Raw genomic sequence first — 14,414 nt, 5'->3', positions numbered from 1 at the left:
ACGGTCTGGAAGCCAAGTCCTCGCCTTCCAAAGCCAGGATGCCAAGTCTCTGAGAGGGAAGATGCCTGGCTCTGAGCAGACTGCTCTGTGGAGGGCTGGCCAAGCCGGAGAGGGGGTGAGATGCCAGCAGGACCGGCTGCTCTGCCCCACCCCTGGGCCCCCCAGGCACTCTAGCCAAGGGTCCCGGGGAGACTCGATCTTCAGAGATGCCAGGGGTCCCCACAAAGCAGGGGGTGTGCATGCTTGTGAACGTCACCACTTCAAGCATGAGAAGCGCCCCCGCCGGGCAGAGTCACAGCATCCGTGAGATGCGCTCGGCCCTGGCGGCTGGAGCGCGTGCACACATACTCAACAGGGGCCAGAACCCCGCCTGCCGGGGGAAGGATGGAGGCTGCCCACCCAATCCTGAAAGGTAATCTCGACACCAACACGCTGTCACCCAGGATTCTCTCCTCTCCCAGGGAGAAGGCTCCTGTGCCTGGCCTGATGGCCGCTCAGAGCTGCTCTTCTGGGCAAGGAGAGGCCTGGGGCTCTGGCCCAAGTGAATTACGTCCTCCCACAAATCAGTTTCCCCAGCTCCGCACGGCCGGTGGATCCCTGGCACACCCAGGGAAGCATGGAGGCGGTGAGCTCAATGAGAATCCCACCTTAAATGAGCACCTATCACCCAAAGCTGAGGCCAGGACCGGAGGCAAAGGGCTCAGGGCCGTGGGGTCAGTGAAGCCCCATCGGGTGTTGGACAGCTTGGGCATCATCTCTGCTTCAGAATCGGAGCTATCTTCCCACAAAGGGAGAGGCTGGCACTGCCAGGCTCTCAGAAGTCGAGAGGCCTGGGCAGGGGCATGAGCCTTCTCTGGGAGCAGACAAACTCTCTGGGAGGACCCAAGGGGCTGCGAAGCTCGAGGCCAGAAATCTGACCCCAAGGCAAAGGCCCAGCAGGGGCCCGGGGAAGGGAAGGAAGAGGGTGGGCTGGGAGGGGGACAGGGGCCTGGCACACAGACGTGTTTCCACAGCCCCCCTGCTGAATCCCTCCACACCTGGTCAGGGTCAGCTCACTGGCAGTGCTGACCCACCAAAAACAAAGCTATTTTTGCAACGCGGATATTATTACATCTCATAAAAGCGGCTGCCAGAGGAAAACATTTTTATGGGCTGTGGTCGCACAGATGTTCCACAAGGTGGTTCCAGCCGAGTCTGAAGTCAGAGCCCAGCTTGCCCACCCCCGTCCGGTACCCCCGGCTCCCCTCTGCGGCCGGGAGACGCGGAGGACACGGGCCTGTTTAGAAAGCAGGCTGTTTTCCTCAAAAGGGAAAACGTGAGCAGAGTGCCGAGCAGCGCTTCTCCGGGGCCCTGTGGGAAGCCAGCCTGGCAGGCGGCTCCCACTCTGCAGCCCTGGGGCCAGGCCTCGGCCCGGAAAGGCCTCCATCTCCTTGCTGCTGCTGTGCTCGGGATGAGCCAACACCCGCCCCGGGCCCCGAGTGGCGCCGGGCTCCACGGCTACACAGTTCCCGGCATTCGCCTCAGGCTGGCTCCAGGTCAGCCTGGGGCTGGAGACCAGGGCCTGGCACGCTGGCAAGCGGAAGATAGTGGTTGGACAGCCTCGCAGCAGAGCTTCCGTCCACCCAGTTCAGGAAAAATTTAATAGAGCCTAGCTTGCATGGTACATGGTACCAGCAGCAACAGCTACTATTTTATTTACCAGGCAGAACCTGTGCCTCAAGGCGGCTTTTATTTCTGCTCTAACAGTTTCCAAAGGGGCGTTATGGGCTCACTGGTAAAAATGCTGAACTTCAGAGAAGGGAAGTGGTTTGTCCAGGTCACACAGCTGGAAGGAGAATGGGCTGGGATTGGGACGACAGCCTGGATGATTCCAAAACCTGTTCTCTTCCAGAAGACTTCTCCATTCGCTCAACCTCATCCATGCTCCTTACGGGAAAAATCAAGGCCAGACCGCAACGCAGGGCTCAGACGTTCCAAGCGGCTCCGTCCCTGCCCTCCCTCAGATCTCCACTCCACTCCTGCCCGACCTTCCTGGTGGGGCACGGCACAGGGCGGCAGCCTCATGCTGGCTCGCCCCCTGGACCAAGCCGGGGCCGTTCCACCCCAGGTCACCAGACCTGCACGGGGGCGCCCCCAGAACCCACACCGTGAAGCCTCTCTACCCCGAACCTGGGAGCCTCAGAGAACAGGGACCAGCTGCAGCTGGGCCTCCCCCAGGAGAAGGCCCTCCCTGAACCACCCCCGGCCTGGTGCGGACTCGGCCTCCCCACATCTGCAAGGGAGGCCACGGGCCTCTGCCTGGCCCGAGCGCCCAGCAAGGGTCGAAGTGGGTTTCCCGGCCTCGACCCACAGGCAGGGGCGCCGGCTGGAGCCTCACTGCGTGCAGACGCCGCGCGGGGAGCAAGGGACTGGCCTCACCTCCCCACCCCACGAGACATTCCACCTTTGTTGTTAAATATTTAGAATCTGAGGAAAAAAAAAAAATCACACATCTGCAGGGCCCGGCCCATGGGTTTCCTTCCAGAGACCCGCGGTCCCGCCTTTTCCCACGTCCCTCTGACACACAGCAGTGACCTCGCGGTGCGGCATCCTCAGGCGTGCTGGTGCTCGGCCGGCGGCCTTCCCGCGGGGGCCCGGGGGCCAGCGCCTGCCCTCGCCCTGACAAGGTCGGGCTGTGAGAGCCCCTGTGAAGACCACCCCCACTTGCTTCCCACGGCCCCACGGCTGCAGGGACTTGCCAAAACATCGTGTCTGCTCTGTCTTCCAGGGATGTGTGGCCCTAAGGGACGCCCTTCGGTGAGGAGGAAACAAAGGCGGGGCTGCAGGTGGCGGGGAAGGCGCTGTCGTCTGAGCATCAGCACTGCTGGTGGGTCAGCCAGGCGGGCACGCTCACCGAGAGGGAAAGACAGTCAGCGCAAGCAGCTCCTACTGTCCACACCGAGCAAGGAGGGCACGGAGGCAAAGCCCGAGGAGCCAAGGAAAGGGGCCCTCAGGGACCGGGGGGGTGGGGCGGCAAATGCCGCCAAGCCCGAGCCGGGGCCAGGCACCAGGAGACTTAGACCCTCATCTCCCAGCAAAGGGGCCCGGGATCGATCCCCAGTCAGGGACCCAGACTCCATGTGCCACAGGTGCAGACCACACATCCACTGCTAAGACCTGGCCCGGCCTGTCACTCAAGACAGGCGGGGGAAGTGGGAACGCTGGGGAGCCTGGGGCACCCCAGGAAGGGCAGCCCAGGCTGGGGTGGCTGTGGCGTGGCCAGGATGTGCTGGCAGCCCACGAACCGGCTGGCGGCTCCCGACCCCTGGGGCCAGGGCGGCGGGGGCGCAGCACCGAGGCCCCGGGGAGACGGGGCCCTCCCTCCGCACACTCAGCGTCAGCAACTGCAGCCTCACAGAGGTACTCATGCCAGGGAAGAGCCCTCTGACCCCAGGGCACACACCTTTGGGGGGTCACCCCAAGATCCTCTAACCTACCCCTCCTCTCCTCCTCCTGCCTCTGCCCTTCCTTGTATTTCCTGCCATGACGCCCCTTCACTGACCCGCTGGCCACCCCTCTCCTGGGCGGGTCTAACGGCCCCCTCCTGCCAACCCGGCCTCCACTCCATGAACAGAGCCACCTTTTGAAGATACACATCTGATCGGTCGACTGCTTAAAAATCTTAAAGGCCTCCTCACTGCTTCCGGCGGTGAAGGCGTCTCCTGTGGTCAACCTGGTTCCTACAAGAGACACCCAAAGGGCAGCACGGCTGAGCACGGCCCAGGGAGGCCTGGCCCCTCCAGGTGTGGCCCACTCACCCACGGCCGCTGCCCCCCAAAGAGTCCCTGGGTGCCCACGGGGCAGCGTCCTGTCTACACTGAGCCAACTGCTCAACGCACGAGTGTGCAAATGCTCACTGAGCATCTCACGAATACCAGGCGTGGGGACAGGTTAAGACCAAAAGATGCATGTGGCAGAACGCAGCCTTTTCCCATTTTCCTAAGGGACAAAGCTGGGTTCACGTCCCAGCTCTGCCCGCCACTTCGTTAAGTCATCACGGGGCAAACTACTGAAAAGCCGGAACCCCAGTTTCCTCACCTGCTAAGTGATGCTATGCTGTCCACAACCTGACCCGTGGAGACAGCCCACGCCACCCGTGTCCACCCTATTGCTGATCCGCTCGGCTTTCCTGGAACCCCCTGGCTTCCCGTCCAAGAGAACCAGAGGCGTTTCCCCCAAGGTTCACCTGGGACAAACAGCTAAACCCACAACTCTCATTTCCCCGTTTGCGCAGAAACTATGCATCATCAGCTTAGATTTCATCTGTCACCCTTGTGGCCTCCCGGGCCCGCCTCCTGCAGTTACTTACACTGGAAACCAGCCCCGGCTTTAATGTGCCTCGGATGAGTTATGTGACTGGCCGCGAGGATGATGACAGAAGCCCGAGTTTCCTCATTAGAGCCGAGAGCACAAGGCAATCCACACAGGCCCGCGGCCCGGCCCGGCGCGCTGAGGACAGCCTCTCATCGGGCCGGCGTTTGGCTTGGCAGCAGGCGCCGTGCACGGCAAGCCGGAACCAGGCCCTGGCCGTGGGCTGACAGCTCTGATTTAAACTATTAGGAAGGCTGGGGATTAAATATTTGTCCAGGTCACTGTAAACTGGGTGGAATTATAAACAGTTCAGAGCGGTAAGTGATGCAGGAAGCCGTCTCCGGATACGGATTTAGGATTTTCCAGCACTCCTCGGGTGGCGGGGTGGGGGGAGCCAGCTGCCTGGGGGTTCCATTGCCCCACCTCATCAGTGCCTCCTGGAAAACAAGGGTCTGTTTCCTTGGGGAAGGATGGGCTCTGCCCAGCAAGCACTCGCCTTGGTTCTGGGAGGGTTTGGAGACAGCCCTGCCCTGAGGCCAGAGAAGGGGACCCCCGAGACCCCCTGTGGCTCCAGGCAGGTTTTCTGTGGGTGCCTGAGGCTCCGACTCCCAGTGCAGGCACGGGCCTTGCACTGCTTCTGTTCAAGAGCATGGAGACGCTCCTGCGACTGCAACGCAAGTGCAGGTAAGTTGCCAAGGCGAAGAGCTGACTCGCGGAAAAGACGCTGACGCTGGGGGGCCTGGGGGCAGGCGGAGAGGGGACGACCCAGGGTGAGACGGCTGGATGGCGTCGCCGCCTCGATGGACGCGAGTCTGAGTAGCTCCGGGAGTGGAGGATGGACAGGGAGGCCCGGCGTGCTGCGCTTCACGGGGTCGCAAAGAGTGGGACACGACTGAGCGACCGAACTGAACTGGAGGTCAAGAGTGACGGGACATATGTATACCTATGGCTGATTCATGGTGAGGTATGGAAGAAACCTGGAGAAGGAACTGGCAGCCCGCTCCAGAATTCTTGCCTGGAGGATCCCATGGACAGAGGAGCCTGGCGGGCTACAGTTCAAGGGGTTGTAAAGCGTTGGACACGACTGAGCAACTAACACAGGAACGCACGGAAGAAACCACTGCAATGCTGTTAGGTAATTATCCTCTAATTTAAAAAATACTCAATGAGTTAAAAAACCAAAAGTTACTAAGGGGTGTTCCTGGTGGCACAGAGCACAAGGATCCACCTGCCGGTGTAGGGTGCACAGGCTCTATCCCTGGCCTGGGAAGGTTCCACACGCCTCTGAGCTACTAAGCCCGCGGGCTGCAATGACTGGAGCCGGGGTGCCCAGAACGTGGGCTCCACAGCGAGAGGGGCCAGCACGTGGGACACCTGTGCGCCCGAGAGCAGGCGACCCAGCCCGCTGCAGCTAGAAAAAGCCCGTGTGCAGCGATGAAGCCCCCAGAACTAACCAAGCTCCCAACTGACAATTTCCGCCACGTTAAAAAACATTCAATGGCTATTAAAAGTATAATTATTTTACCGAAAAAAAAAATCTTGATATTAAAAGGGATCCTCATGGAGTTCCAGGCTGAAGACGTGAACAGATGTTCTCAGGGCTGCTGCAGGGCTGCCAGCCCGGCTTCCCCGAGGCCTGCGCGTCCTCTCCTGTTACACAGAGGCACCACCGGCCCGGGGCAAAGGCCTCCCCAAGGGATGGCCTGTTACGAGTCCTAAACGCGGACTCTTGAGCAAGGGTCTTGAACTTGCTTAGAAGCTTAAGGTAGCACATGAAGTAGGAACTGAAGGCTGCTCTAGGGGAGGGGGCACCTCGTGGTCCAAGCTCCCGGTTCACCTGACACACGCTTGGAAGGGACGTCTTGGAGACGAGCTGCTCATGATAACCTGAGCCAAAGACAGGCGAGAGACAGGCTCACAGCAGCTGTGATACTGTGACTCGTAAGGAACACGCACTTGGTCATTCGGACGACCCAAACCCATTCCTCATGTGCCTCTGGCCTTCATCCATGGCTCCTGGCTCACAGATCCCGAATCCCCTGGAGTTTCCTGAGTGAGAGCAGCAATGGCAGCATCTTTTACGATATTCGGGCACGTCTGCAGTTCCTGACATCAATCGCTTCGGGGACATAGAGGGGAAACAAGTGCCCTGTCACTCACAACAAGCTCTTTCCACCACGACTGGGTTTCTGTGAACACAGTGAGTTTTGGAAACCACTTCAGGATGGGGCCTGGTCACCAGGGGCACCAATCACTTTTAGTCCCTCTCCTGGTTTCCAGGCAGTCGGGGAAGAAGGGCTGGAGGTCAAATCAATCACCCATGAGTTAATCAATCACGCCTTTGTCAGGGAGCCTCTGTGTGTGTGTTAGCTGCTCAGTCGTATCAGACTCTTTATGACGCCATGGACTGTAGCCCTCAGGCTCCTCTGTCCGTGGAAGTCTCCTGGCAAGAATACTGGCGTGGATTGTCATTCCCTTCTCTAGGATCTTCCTGACCCAGGGATCAAACCCTGGTCTCCCGCATTGCAGGCAGATTCTTTACCGTCTGAGTCACCAGGGAAGCCCAAGGAGTCTCTGTGAAACCCCACAAAAGATGGGAATCAGAGAGCTTCCAGGCTGAGAAACCAACCGGCTTCCAGGTGCCACCGTGCAGGGCCCCAAAACTCCATCGGGACAGCAGACCTTGCTTGAGACCTCACCCTCTGGATCTCTTCAGTCTGGCTGTTGATCTGAAATGTTTCAACGTCTGCTGCAATAAACCTGCAGGCTAATGAGTAAATGGGTTTCTCTGGGTTCGGTGAGCAGCTCTAATAAATTAACGGACCCCAAGGAAGGGTCGTGGGGACCTCTGATGTGTAGCCAGTAGCTCAGAAGCGCAGGTGACAACCTGGACTCGCCACTGGAGTCTGAAGGTGTGTCTCGGGGGGGCGGGCAGGCTGGCGTTTGGGACTGAGCCCGGGATGCGCAGCCTGGCACTGTCTCCAGGTACAGTGACGTGCAGGACACTCTCCTGGGGTCGCGCAACGGTTGTTGGTGGCATGGGGCGTCACCCCCACCCCTGCCAAGATGGCACTGGGTGTGGAACCCAGAAAAGTAGTGTCTGTCAAATGTTAATGGGCACGTAAATTACTTGGAGACTTGTATGAAATGGGGGTCTCAATTTGGTAGGTCAGGGCGGGGCCCTCGCGCTCTGGATCTATGCCCAGCTCTGCGGTCCACGGCGCTGACGCAGGGCCCTCCTGCACTGGACTGCGGGCAGAAAGGTGCCACCGAGCTGCAGAGGGCGAGCCTCTCAGCGAGCCTGCCTGCCCCGCCAGGCTTGCAGGACCACAGCGACAGGGAACAGAGCAGAGCAAGGCTTCTCGCAACATCCAAGGAGCCTGAGGTGCAGGGACGCGCTGAGTCCTGAGGATGAGGAGGGTGAGGCCAAGCCTGCAGCCACCTGGTCCCAGCATGGCCGGGAGCAGGCGGCATTCAACCACAGGTAGCTCAAACAGCATCTATTTGGAAATGTGAAGTCTGCTTAGGTGGTGAATGAGAACCGAACCAGCTCACCCTAAAGACCGGCACCCCACAACTTCCTCTACGGAAGTCTCTGACAGCCATCCCGGAGAGCTCTGAGCTTGGCTGCGAATGACTACGAAGACAGACTCATTCATCTGAGTTAATGTGTGGGAACAAAGCCGGAAGGAACAACGAACCCAGGGATGATGGGAACCGAGACACAACCTATCTGTCATGCGCAGAAGGGACAGAGTCCAGAACGTGGGTCCACAGGGAAAACCTCGTTTTAAGCAAGATCAACCACACAGAAACAGAACGGGAAATCCCTGGAGCGTCAATAGTTCACGGGAAAGAGGTGGGAGCAGGGGCGCCAGCCCAGCCAACCGCACACCTGCGGGGCGCCCGCCAAGCGGCAGGGGACCCACACTGGAGAGCAGGTTCTCTCCTGATGCCACTTCCTGCAGAGGCTGACATGAAGGAAGCGGGTTACCCCCCAGGGCCGCGCACCCCGGGGTGCCACCAAGGAGGGCGGCACAGGGTGTCCCGTCGGGTTGGGAGATGCCCTCTGAACTCCTCTAATGTGCAGACGCTGTGCCTCACGCAGGCTGTGGACTGCTTTAGCCAGACACGCTCATTTTTTTTCTGAATGAGATGAACAGACACTCTGGGGGGTCTGGAGAGTGCCCTGCTTGGGTTTGGAGTGGATGATGCTGCTGACTGTCATTCCCTTGCGACCCCGTGTCCCTGGGGCACTGCTGGGGGTGGGGGGGCCAGAGCGGAGCAGAGAGGAGATGTGACCACGAGGCAGCTGCGGGGGGAGGCTGGTGACTGGTTCGGAGACTGAAGCAGGCTCTCCTCCTTCTGAAGCCCTGCAGCTTCCAGCTCAGCCGCTTCTCTCCTTCTGGGGACTGTGACAGCCACCCCCCAGCGGCCTGGTGCTCAGACCCCCTGGCCGCCATCACTGCTCACGCTGCCCACACCGACCCCCTGCAAAACTATGAAAAGCTGCCCAATTTCACTTCAGGAAACTGACTCCCCCTGTTCGTCTAACTCCACCCACAGGTAGTCACGTGACCCCAGCCCCCGGAAGTGATTCTGTTCTGGACAAGCAGCCCGAGCCAGCAGGGAGACGCTCTCCCCCAGGATGGCCAGAGGCCGCCAGGCGCCCCCATGCAGAGATTCGGGGTCCCGCCCACATCACGTGTGTCTTAGACCCCACTGGGCTGGACAACGACGGGACCGCACAAGTACGTGAGCTGACTTGTTTCCGTTTTTGCTTAAGCTGGTTTTTACTTCTGCCACCTGCGGGCAGAAGTCACAATTAAGAAATGAATCCATTCGAAAATGTAACCAGCAGCATGTCCCAAACATCACAGGAGCATCTTACCACAAATACCTTGACCCAAGGGGAAAAAATCTCCTGTGACTGAGTCTCAGCAATCACCCACAGGCCTGCGGGGGGACCCCATTAGTCACAGAGGCCGCCCCTGGACCCTGTGGGGGCGGCTGCCCACGCATCTCCACACACGGCCAGCGCTGGGGCTGGCCCGGGCACTGCCCACCCACTCTACCTGTCTGGTAAGGCTGCCTCCGAGGTTCATGGTGCCAGAGCCAGATTTGTTGGTTTGCAGCCACAGCATCACCGTGGAGGTCAGCTTGTAATGGGCGGTGCGACCACTGGACTTCTCCTGCAGGATGCGACAGAGATCAGAACCTCGCGTGTGACCCTGAGCTGAGCCCCAAGGGGCCCCTGAATTCAGGTCATTCGAGCCTTCCCTTCCTAAGACCTCACCGTGACGTGACCTTCTAAAGATCCCAAACGGCTTTTAAATTTAGGGCTCAATCTGCAATCATGTACCCCAGTCCTCCGGGGATCTTTTTCATCCGTGACGACTGCACTCCTGCCTTGCCTCTGTCCACGTGGCCGTGGGCACTTGCAGGAAGCAGCAGGTTTACACATCACAGCATCCCCTCATCACTCAGCATCCCCAGGGCAGCCGCGGGGGAGCCTCACCTGCACTTCCACCACGTGGATGGAGTCCCAGCAACCTTTGATCTTCTTTGAGCCATCTCCAGCCTTCTTTATGAGGATCACTCCAGCAAATCCATGATCCAGATCCCAGAGGTAGACAGATGAGACACCACCTTCAAAATACCTGCAGGAAACAGGCCCACATCTTGTTAAATGTTAAGCCCATCAAACTGCAGATTACCGCCCCAGGCCCCGGAGGGGGCGCGTTGGCCCAGAGTCGTCTGGACGTCCGTCTGGGTTTACAGGCCCTCCCTATGGGGGCGCCACGGGTGGTTCGCGGCTGGGTCCTGCGCGTCTGCTGGGCAGGGGAGAGGGTGCTGCGCCCTCTGGGGCCGGGGAGCGGGTCACAGAAGGAGCACAGAGCGAGGAGTCCTGAGCTGACTCTGAGCTTGAGCTGCTCCCAACACTAGCTCTGCGGCCTCTGCCAAGCTGGCTCAACGCCTCCAGGCTTCACATCACTTTCAGAGGAAGGATCCACTAACGTGTGTGACGTCTAACAGACACTCAACGGGGCTCACTACTATTGAGTCATCGTTACAGTCTGATATTCCTATCTTTGGGGATGGTTACTTTACCGGTAAAAAAGAAGAGGGGGAAAAAAAAAATACCCACAGCAACAACGGCCCAGACTCCTCCCGCTGAGAGCAGATAGGGCTCTCCTCCCCTCCGGGATGCTCCAGGGCCTGCACACCCCTGGGGTCTATGGGTCTTTCAGAGCACCGGCTGCGACAATGAGGCTGGAACTCAGCCTCCTCTGCAGGTCTGCGGCAATACTGAATCAGAGCTCCTGCTGCTGCTGAGTCGCTTCAGTCGTGCGACCCCAGAGACGGCCGCCCACCAAGCCCCCCCGTCCCTGGGATCCTCCAGGCAAGAATACTGGAGTGGGTTGCCATTGCCTTCTCCAATGCAGGAAAGTGAAAAGTGAAAGTGAAGACGCTCAGTCGTGTCGGACTCTTAGCGACCCCATGGACTGCAGCCCACCAGGCTCCTCCGTCCATGGGATTTTCCAGGCAAGAGTACTGGAGTGGGGCGCCACTGCCTTCTCCAATCAGAGCTCCTAATTCAGCTCAAATGCAAGAGGCTAAGAAAAGGCCAGAAGAGCCAAGAAAATCAGGAGAGGATCCCAAGTCCAAGGGCACAAGGCGGCGGCTGTGCATGCAGGTCTGAGGGACGCGGGAAGCAGAGGCTGCGTTCAGCGCCTCCCAACTAAGACCCGGGAAGAGCTCAGCTCTGGCGGCTCACGCATCCTCTCCTGGGAAGTCTGCGGCCTCTCTGACCCCAATTAACCCCGTGTGGATGGTGTGGCAGGCACGTTCCAGGTCCCTCCAGCAGGGCCTGGGCCACGCACGGCCTCAGACGCAACAGCAGGGCAGGCGCCGAAACACGTGGGCGGGGCATCAGGCGGACGGGGGTCCCCATCCCGGCCCGCCAGTCACCAGCTGTGCCGTGCGCCTACCCGCCCAACGACGACTCATCCACAGCAACGGCCTCGGTCTCCTTACGACACAAGGTCACTGTCTACTCTACAGGACTGTTCAGAGATAAAAACAATATGCGAGGACTTCCCCGGTGGTCCCGTGGGTGAGAACCCACCTGCCAACACAGGAGACACAGGTTCAGTGCCTGGTCCAGGAAGATGACCTGGCTCCTCCCACGAGCCGCAGGGGAACTAAGCCCGAGCACCCCAGCTACCAAGCCCACGGGCCCCGGGGCCTGGGGGCCGGAGCAGCCACTGCAGTGAGAGGCAGCGCACCAGAGAGAAGCCTCCGTGCGCTGCAGCTAGAGAGAGCCCAGGGGCAGCAACAAGACCCAGCACGACCAGACACAGACGCTTCACAGGAGGAGGCACCGGCCAAAGACGATCTCAGCAACAAGGAAGGAAAGCAAGCGTCTCTGTGAATTGTGCCTCGATGACGGTGTTACATAACGGCAATATAAATGGTAAACAGTGCTCTTTAGAGAATGCATGTGATGGATGTGCAAGAACTCTTTGTATTCTTGCCTGGATAACTTTGCTATAAATCTGAAACTCTTTCAGACTAAAAGTTTTTGCACAGAGGCCCCAGTGTGCGATCCACGCCAGGGTGAAACCAGGAGACCAGCGGACGGAAGAGGCAGGAGCCCCGTGCTGCTGAGCTGCAGGCCCCCGCCCCACCGCTTGGGCCCAGCGCAGGCCCCTGGGCTGGGTGCCCGCCCTGCCAGGACCCTCAGGCAGGCACTCCCATGCTGCAGGCCCTGGGGTGGCCCGGTCCCCCCGCTCAGGCCCAGCGCGGCCCCCTGGGCTGGGCGCCTGCAGCTCCCCAGAGCTCATCCTGCCAGGGCCCCTCAGGCAGGCTGCCCCTGCCGCTCATCCTGTGCTACCCACGCATCTAACTGTCAGCTGAGACTCATGGCTTCGTGTCCCCTGGCGAGCCGACCGCGAGGAGGGGACTGACGGCAGGAGGACATTTGGGGTGCCGGCCCCCGGGCTGAATGTCAGTCAGAAGACCGAGGCTGGGGCGGACTCCGGCTCCAGGTCAGGGCGGCGGTGCAGGGAAAGCGCAGGAGAAGGGAGAGAGCTGCTTGGGGGGCCCAGTAACCTCCAGGAAACTGGCCGGCACCGGGCACTCGGGGACCCCTCTCAGGATGGCTCTCTCCCTTGTTCTAGGTCTCTCTTTGAACCCAGAGAGGGCAAGGCTTCTGGCTCAGAGCCTGAGAATGCCTCCTCCGCCCACAGGGCCACCTGGATCTGGCCCGGCGTGCAGCGGGCTGGGTGCACACAGGGCCCCCCTGGATTGCCCGGCCCTCATGCAGGCGGGCAGACGGCGCGTCTTTCCAGGGCCCTGCCCGCTCGCTCTCCTGGGTTTTACCCCCTCCCCCCACCGCATCCACCAGGAAGCAGAGCAGTGCCACTGGGCAGGAGTGGGCAGCCCACAGCAGACCTGCCGACACCCGTTCTGGCGGGACAGGCGGCTGGCTTCCAGCGCACAGTTTCCCTTCTTGTCTGCATGTCGGGAGAGCAGCCCCACATCAAAAGGGAAAAAAACGACACCTTTTAAAATGCGGCTTTTCCGGCGCATAGCCTCTGGCCTCACCTGCCTCCCAGACCAGAGTGCTGTTCTCCCTGCTGGGGCTCGGGGCAGGGCAGGGCAGGCCATGCTGGGAGGGAGCCAGCTGAGGGCCTGGCAGATTGATAGCCCTTGCCCACATCACCCAGCGAGCGGTTCAGAAGCACCAGGCGGTCTGTGGTCGAGCCCTCAGTCCCCTCCCTGGGATCCCTGTTTTCTTCCAGCGGCGTCTGACACGGAAGGCGGAACCAGCCGCTCCCGGCTCCCCCTGGGGGCGGCGTTTCCCTGGCATCTCCACTGCCCCGTGGGCCACCCTGGCCAGGGCCCTTTATGTTCACGACTTGGGGACACACAAGGGCAGGGCAAGCTCGAGTCTGGTCTCATGGGGGTTACTATTCTTTCCTCCAAATTAAAAAAAAAATAATCGTTACAACATTGTTCTATGAAAGAGAAATTTAACATCTAGCCCCCAACACCATAAATCAACGTTTCCCATAAGCCTCATTTCTCCAAGCCCTGCTCCGGTCCACGCCCAGACGCTTGCTTGCATGTAACTGGAAGCACAGCAAGGGGACTGCGCTGGGCGTGGCTTTTCCCCCTCGGCCGGAGCCACGCGTACCTTCGGGGGCCACGTGACCGCCAGAACTGGTTTTAACAGCGGGGACGGTATTATGGTGGGTGGTGTCCGAATTTACAGTCCCTCTGACTTTTGATAAAGCAGTGATGGCAGCTGCACCCCAGGGGCCACGGTTCCTCGTGCACTCAAGCTCGGACTCGCATTCCACTCCGCCTAAAGGGACCTCCGGGGACGTGTGTGGCTGCAAGTCTCGACCTGACGCTCGAAGGCAGAAGGCGCAGGGATGAGAGAGCAGGCAGGGCTGGCTCAGCACCGCCCAGAACGCCAGCCGCTGGGGGAAGGTGCCTGCGGGGCACAGACAGCCTGCGCCCCGCGGTTTATGGCCCAGCTCTGAGCGCGAAGCATTAATTAAAGAAGGGACCTGAACAGGTTTCCGGAAACTCATTCCTACCTACCTTACTTTGATCATAATGACATGAAACGGGGGAGGAAAAAAATAATTCTTATGTGGTTCACATTTATGAGTTTTTACAGAAAGGCTTTTGTGGGTATTTTAAGAATGTGCTAAAATGTTGTCTGAAACCACATAAAGCCATCTGAGGAGCCGCCCGCCAGAACTAACAGCGCGCACATGGAAGCACTTTAGCCGGCCTTTGTATATTTAATAAGTCAAATAGTATTAATATTGTTTAAATGCTAGCATGCCATTTCAACAAGGCGGCTCCGCCATCGCCGGGGACGTGAATGGGGTTCGCCTGGCGGTCTGTGCTCTGACTTGGCTCCGTTGGGGACACTGGGGACCCCGTCACAGGATCGCGGCCACAGCCCCACTGAGCTGGGCTCGACGGAAATGGTCCCCAGTCAAGTGGGCCGCCTGGGGAGCATCGTTAAAACGTGGATGCCC

The 14,414-nt window shown here is 59.8% G+C and overlaps 1 protein-coding gene across 3 annotated transcripts in view; it reads right to left on the bottom strand.

The window, feature by feature from the left end:
• Positions 1-14,414, bottom strand: part of CAPZB (capping actin protein of muscle Z-line subunit beta) — a 137,966-nt gene that overhangs the window by 7,781 nt on the left and 115,771 nt on the right. For all 3 annotated transcript variants that reach the window (XM_068967252.1, XM_068967253.1, XM_068967251.1), the window contains exons 5-6: positions 9,869-10,010; positions 9,426-9,542 (exon numbers count right to left, since the gene is read on the bottom strand). In XM_068967252.1, coding sequence (XP_068823353.1) covers positions 9,426-9,542; positions 9,869-10,010 — 259 coding nt within the window. The remainder of the gene's footprint in view (positions 1-9,425; positions 9,543-9,868; positions 10,011-14,414) is intronic.

The sequence above is a fragment of the Capricornis sumatraensis genome, chromosome 3 (assembly GCF_032405125.1).
Source record: "Capricornis sumatraensis isolate serow.1 chromosome 3, serow.2, whole genome shotgun sequence".
NCBI lineage: Eukaryota > Metazoa > Chordata > Mammalia > Artiodactyla > Bovidae > Capricornis > Capricornis sumatraensis.
This window is presented reverse-complemented; position numbering and strand designations above follow the sequence as displayed.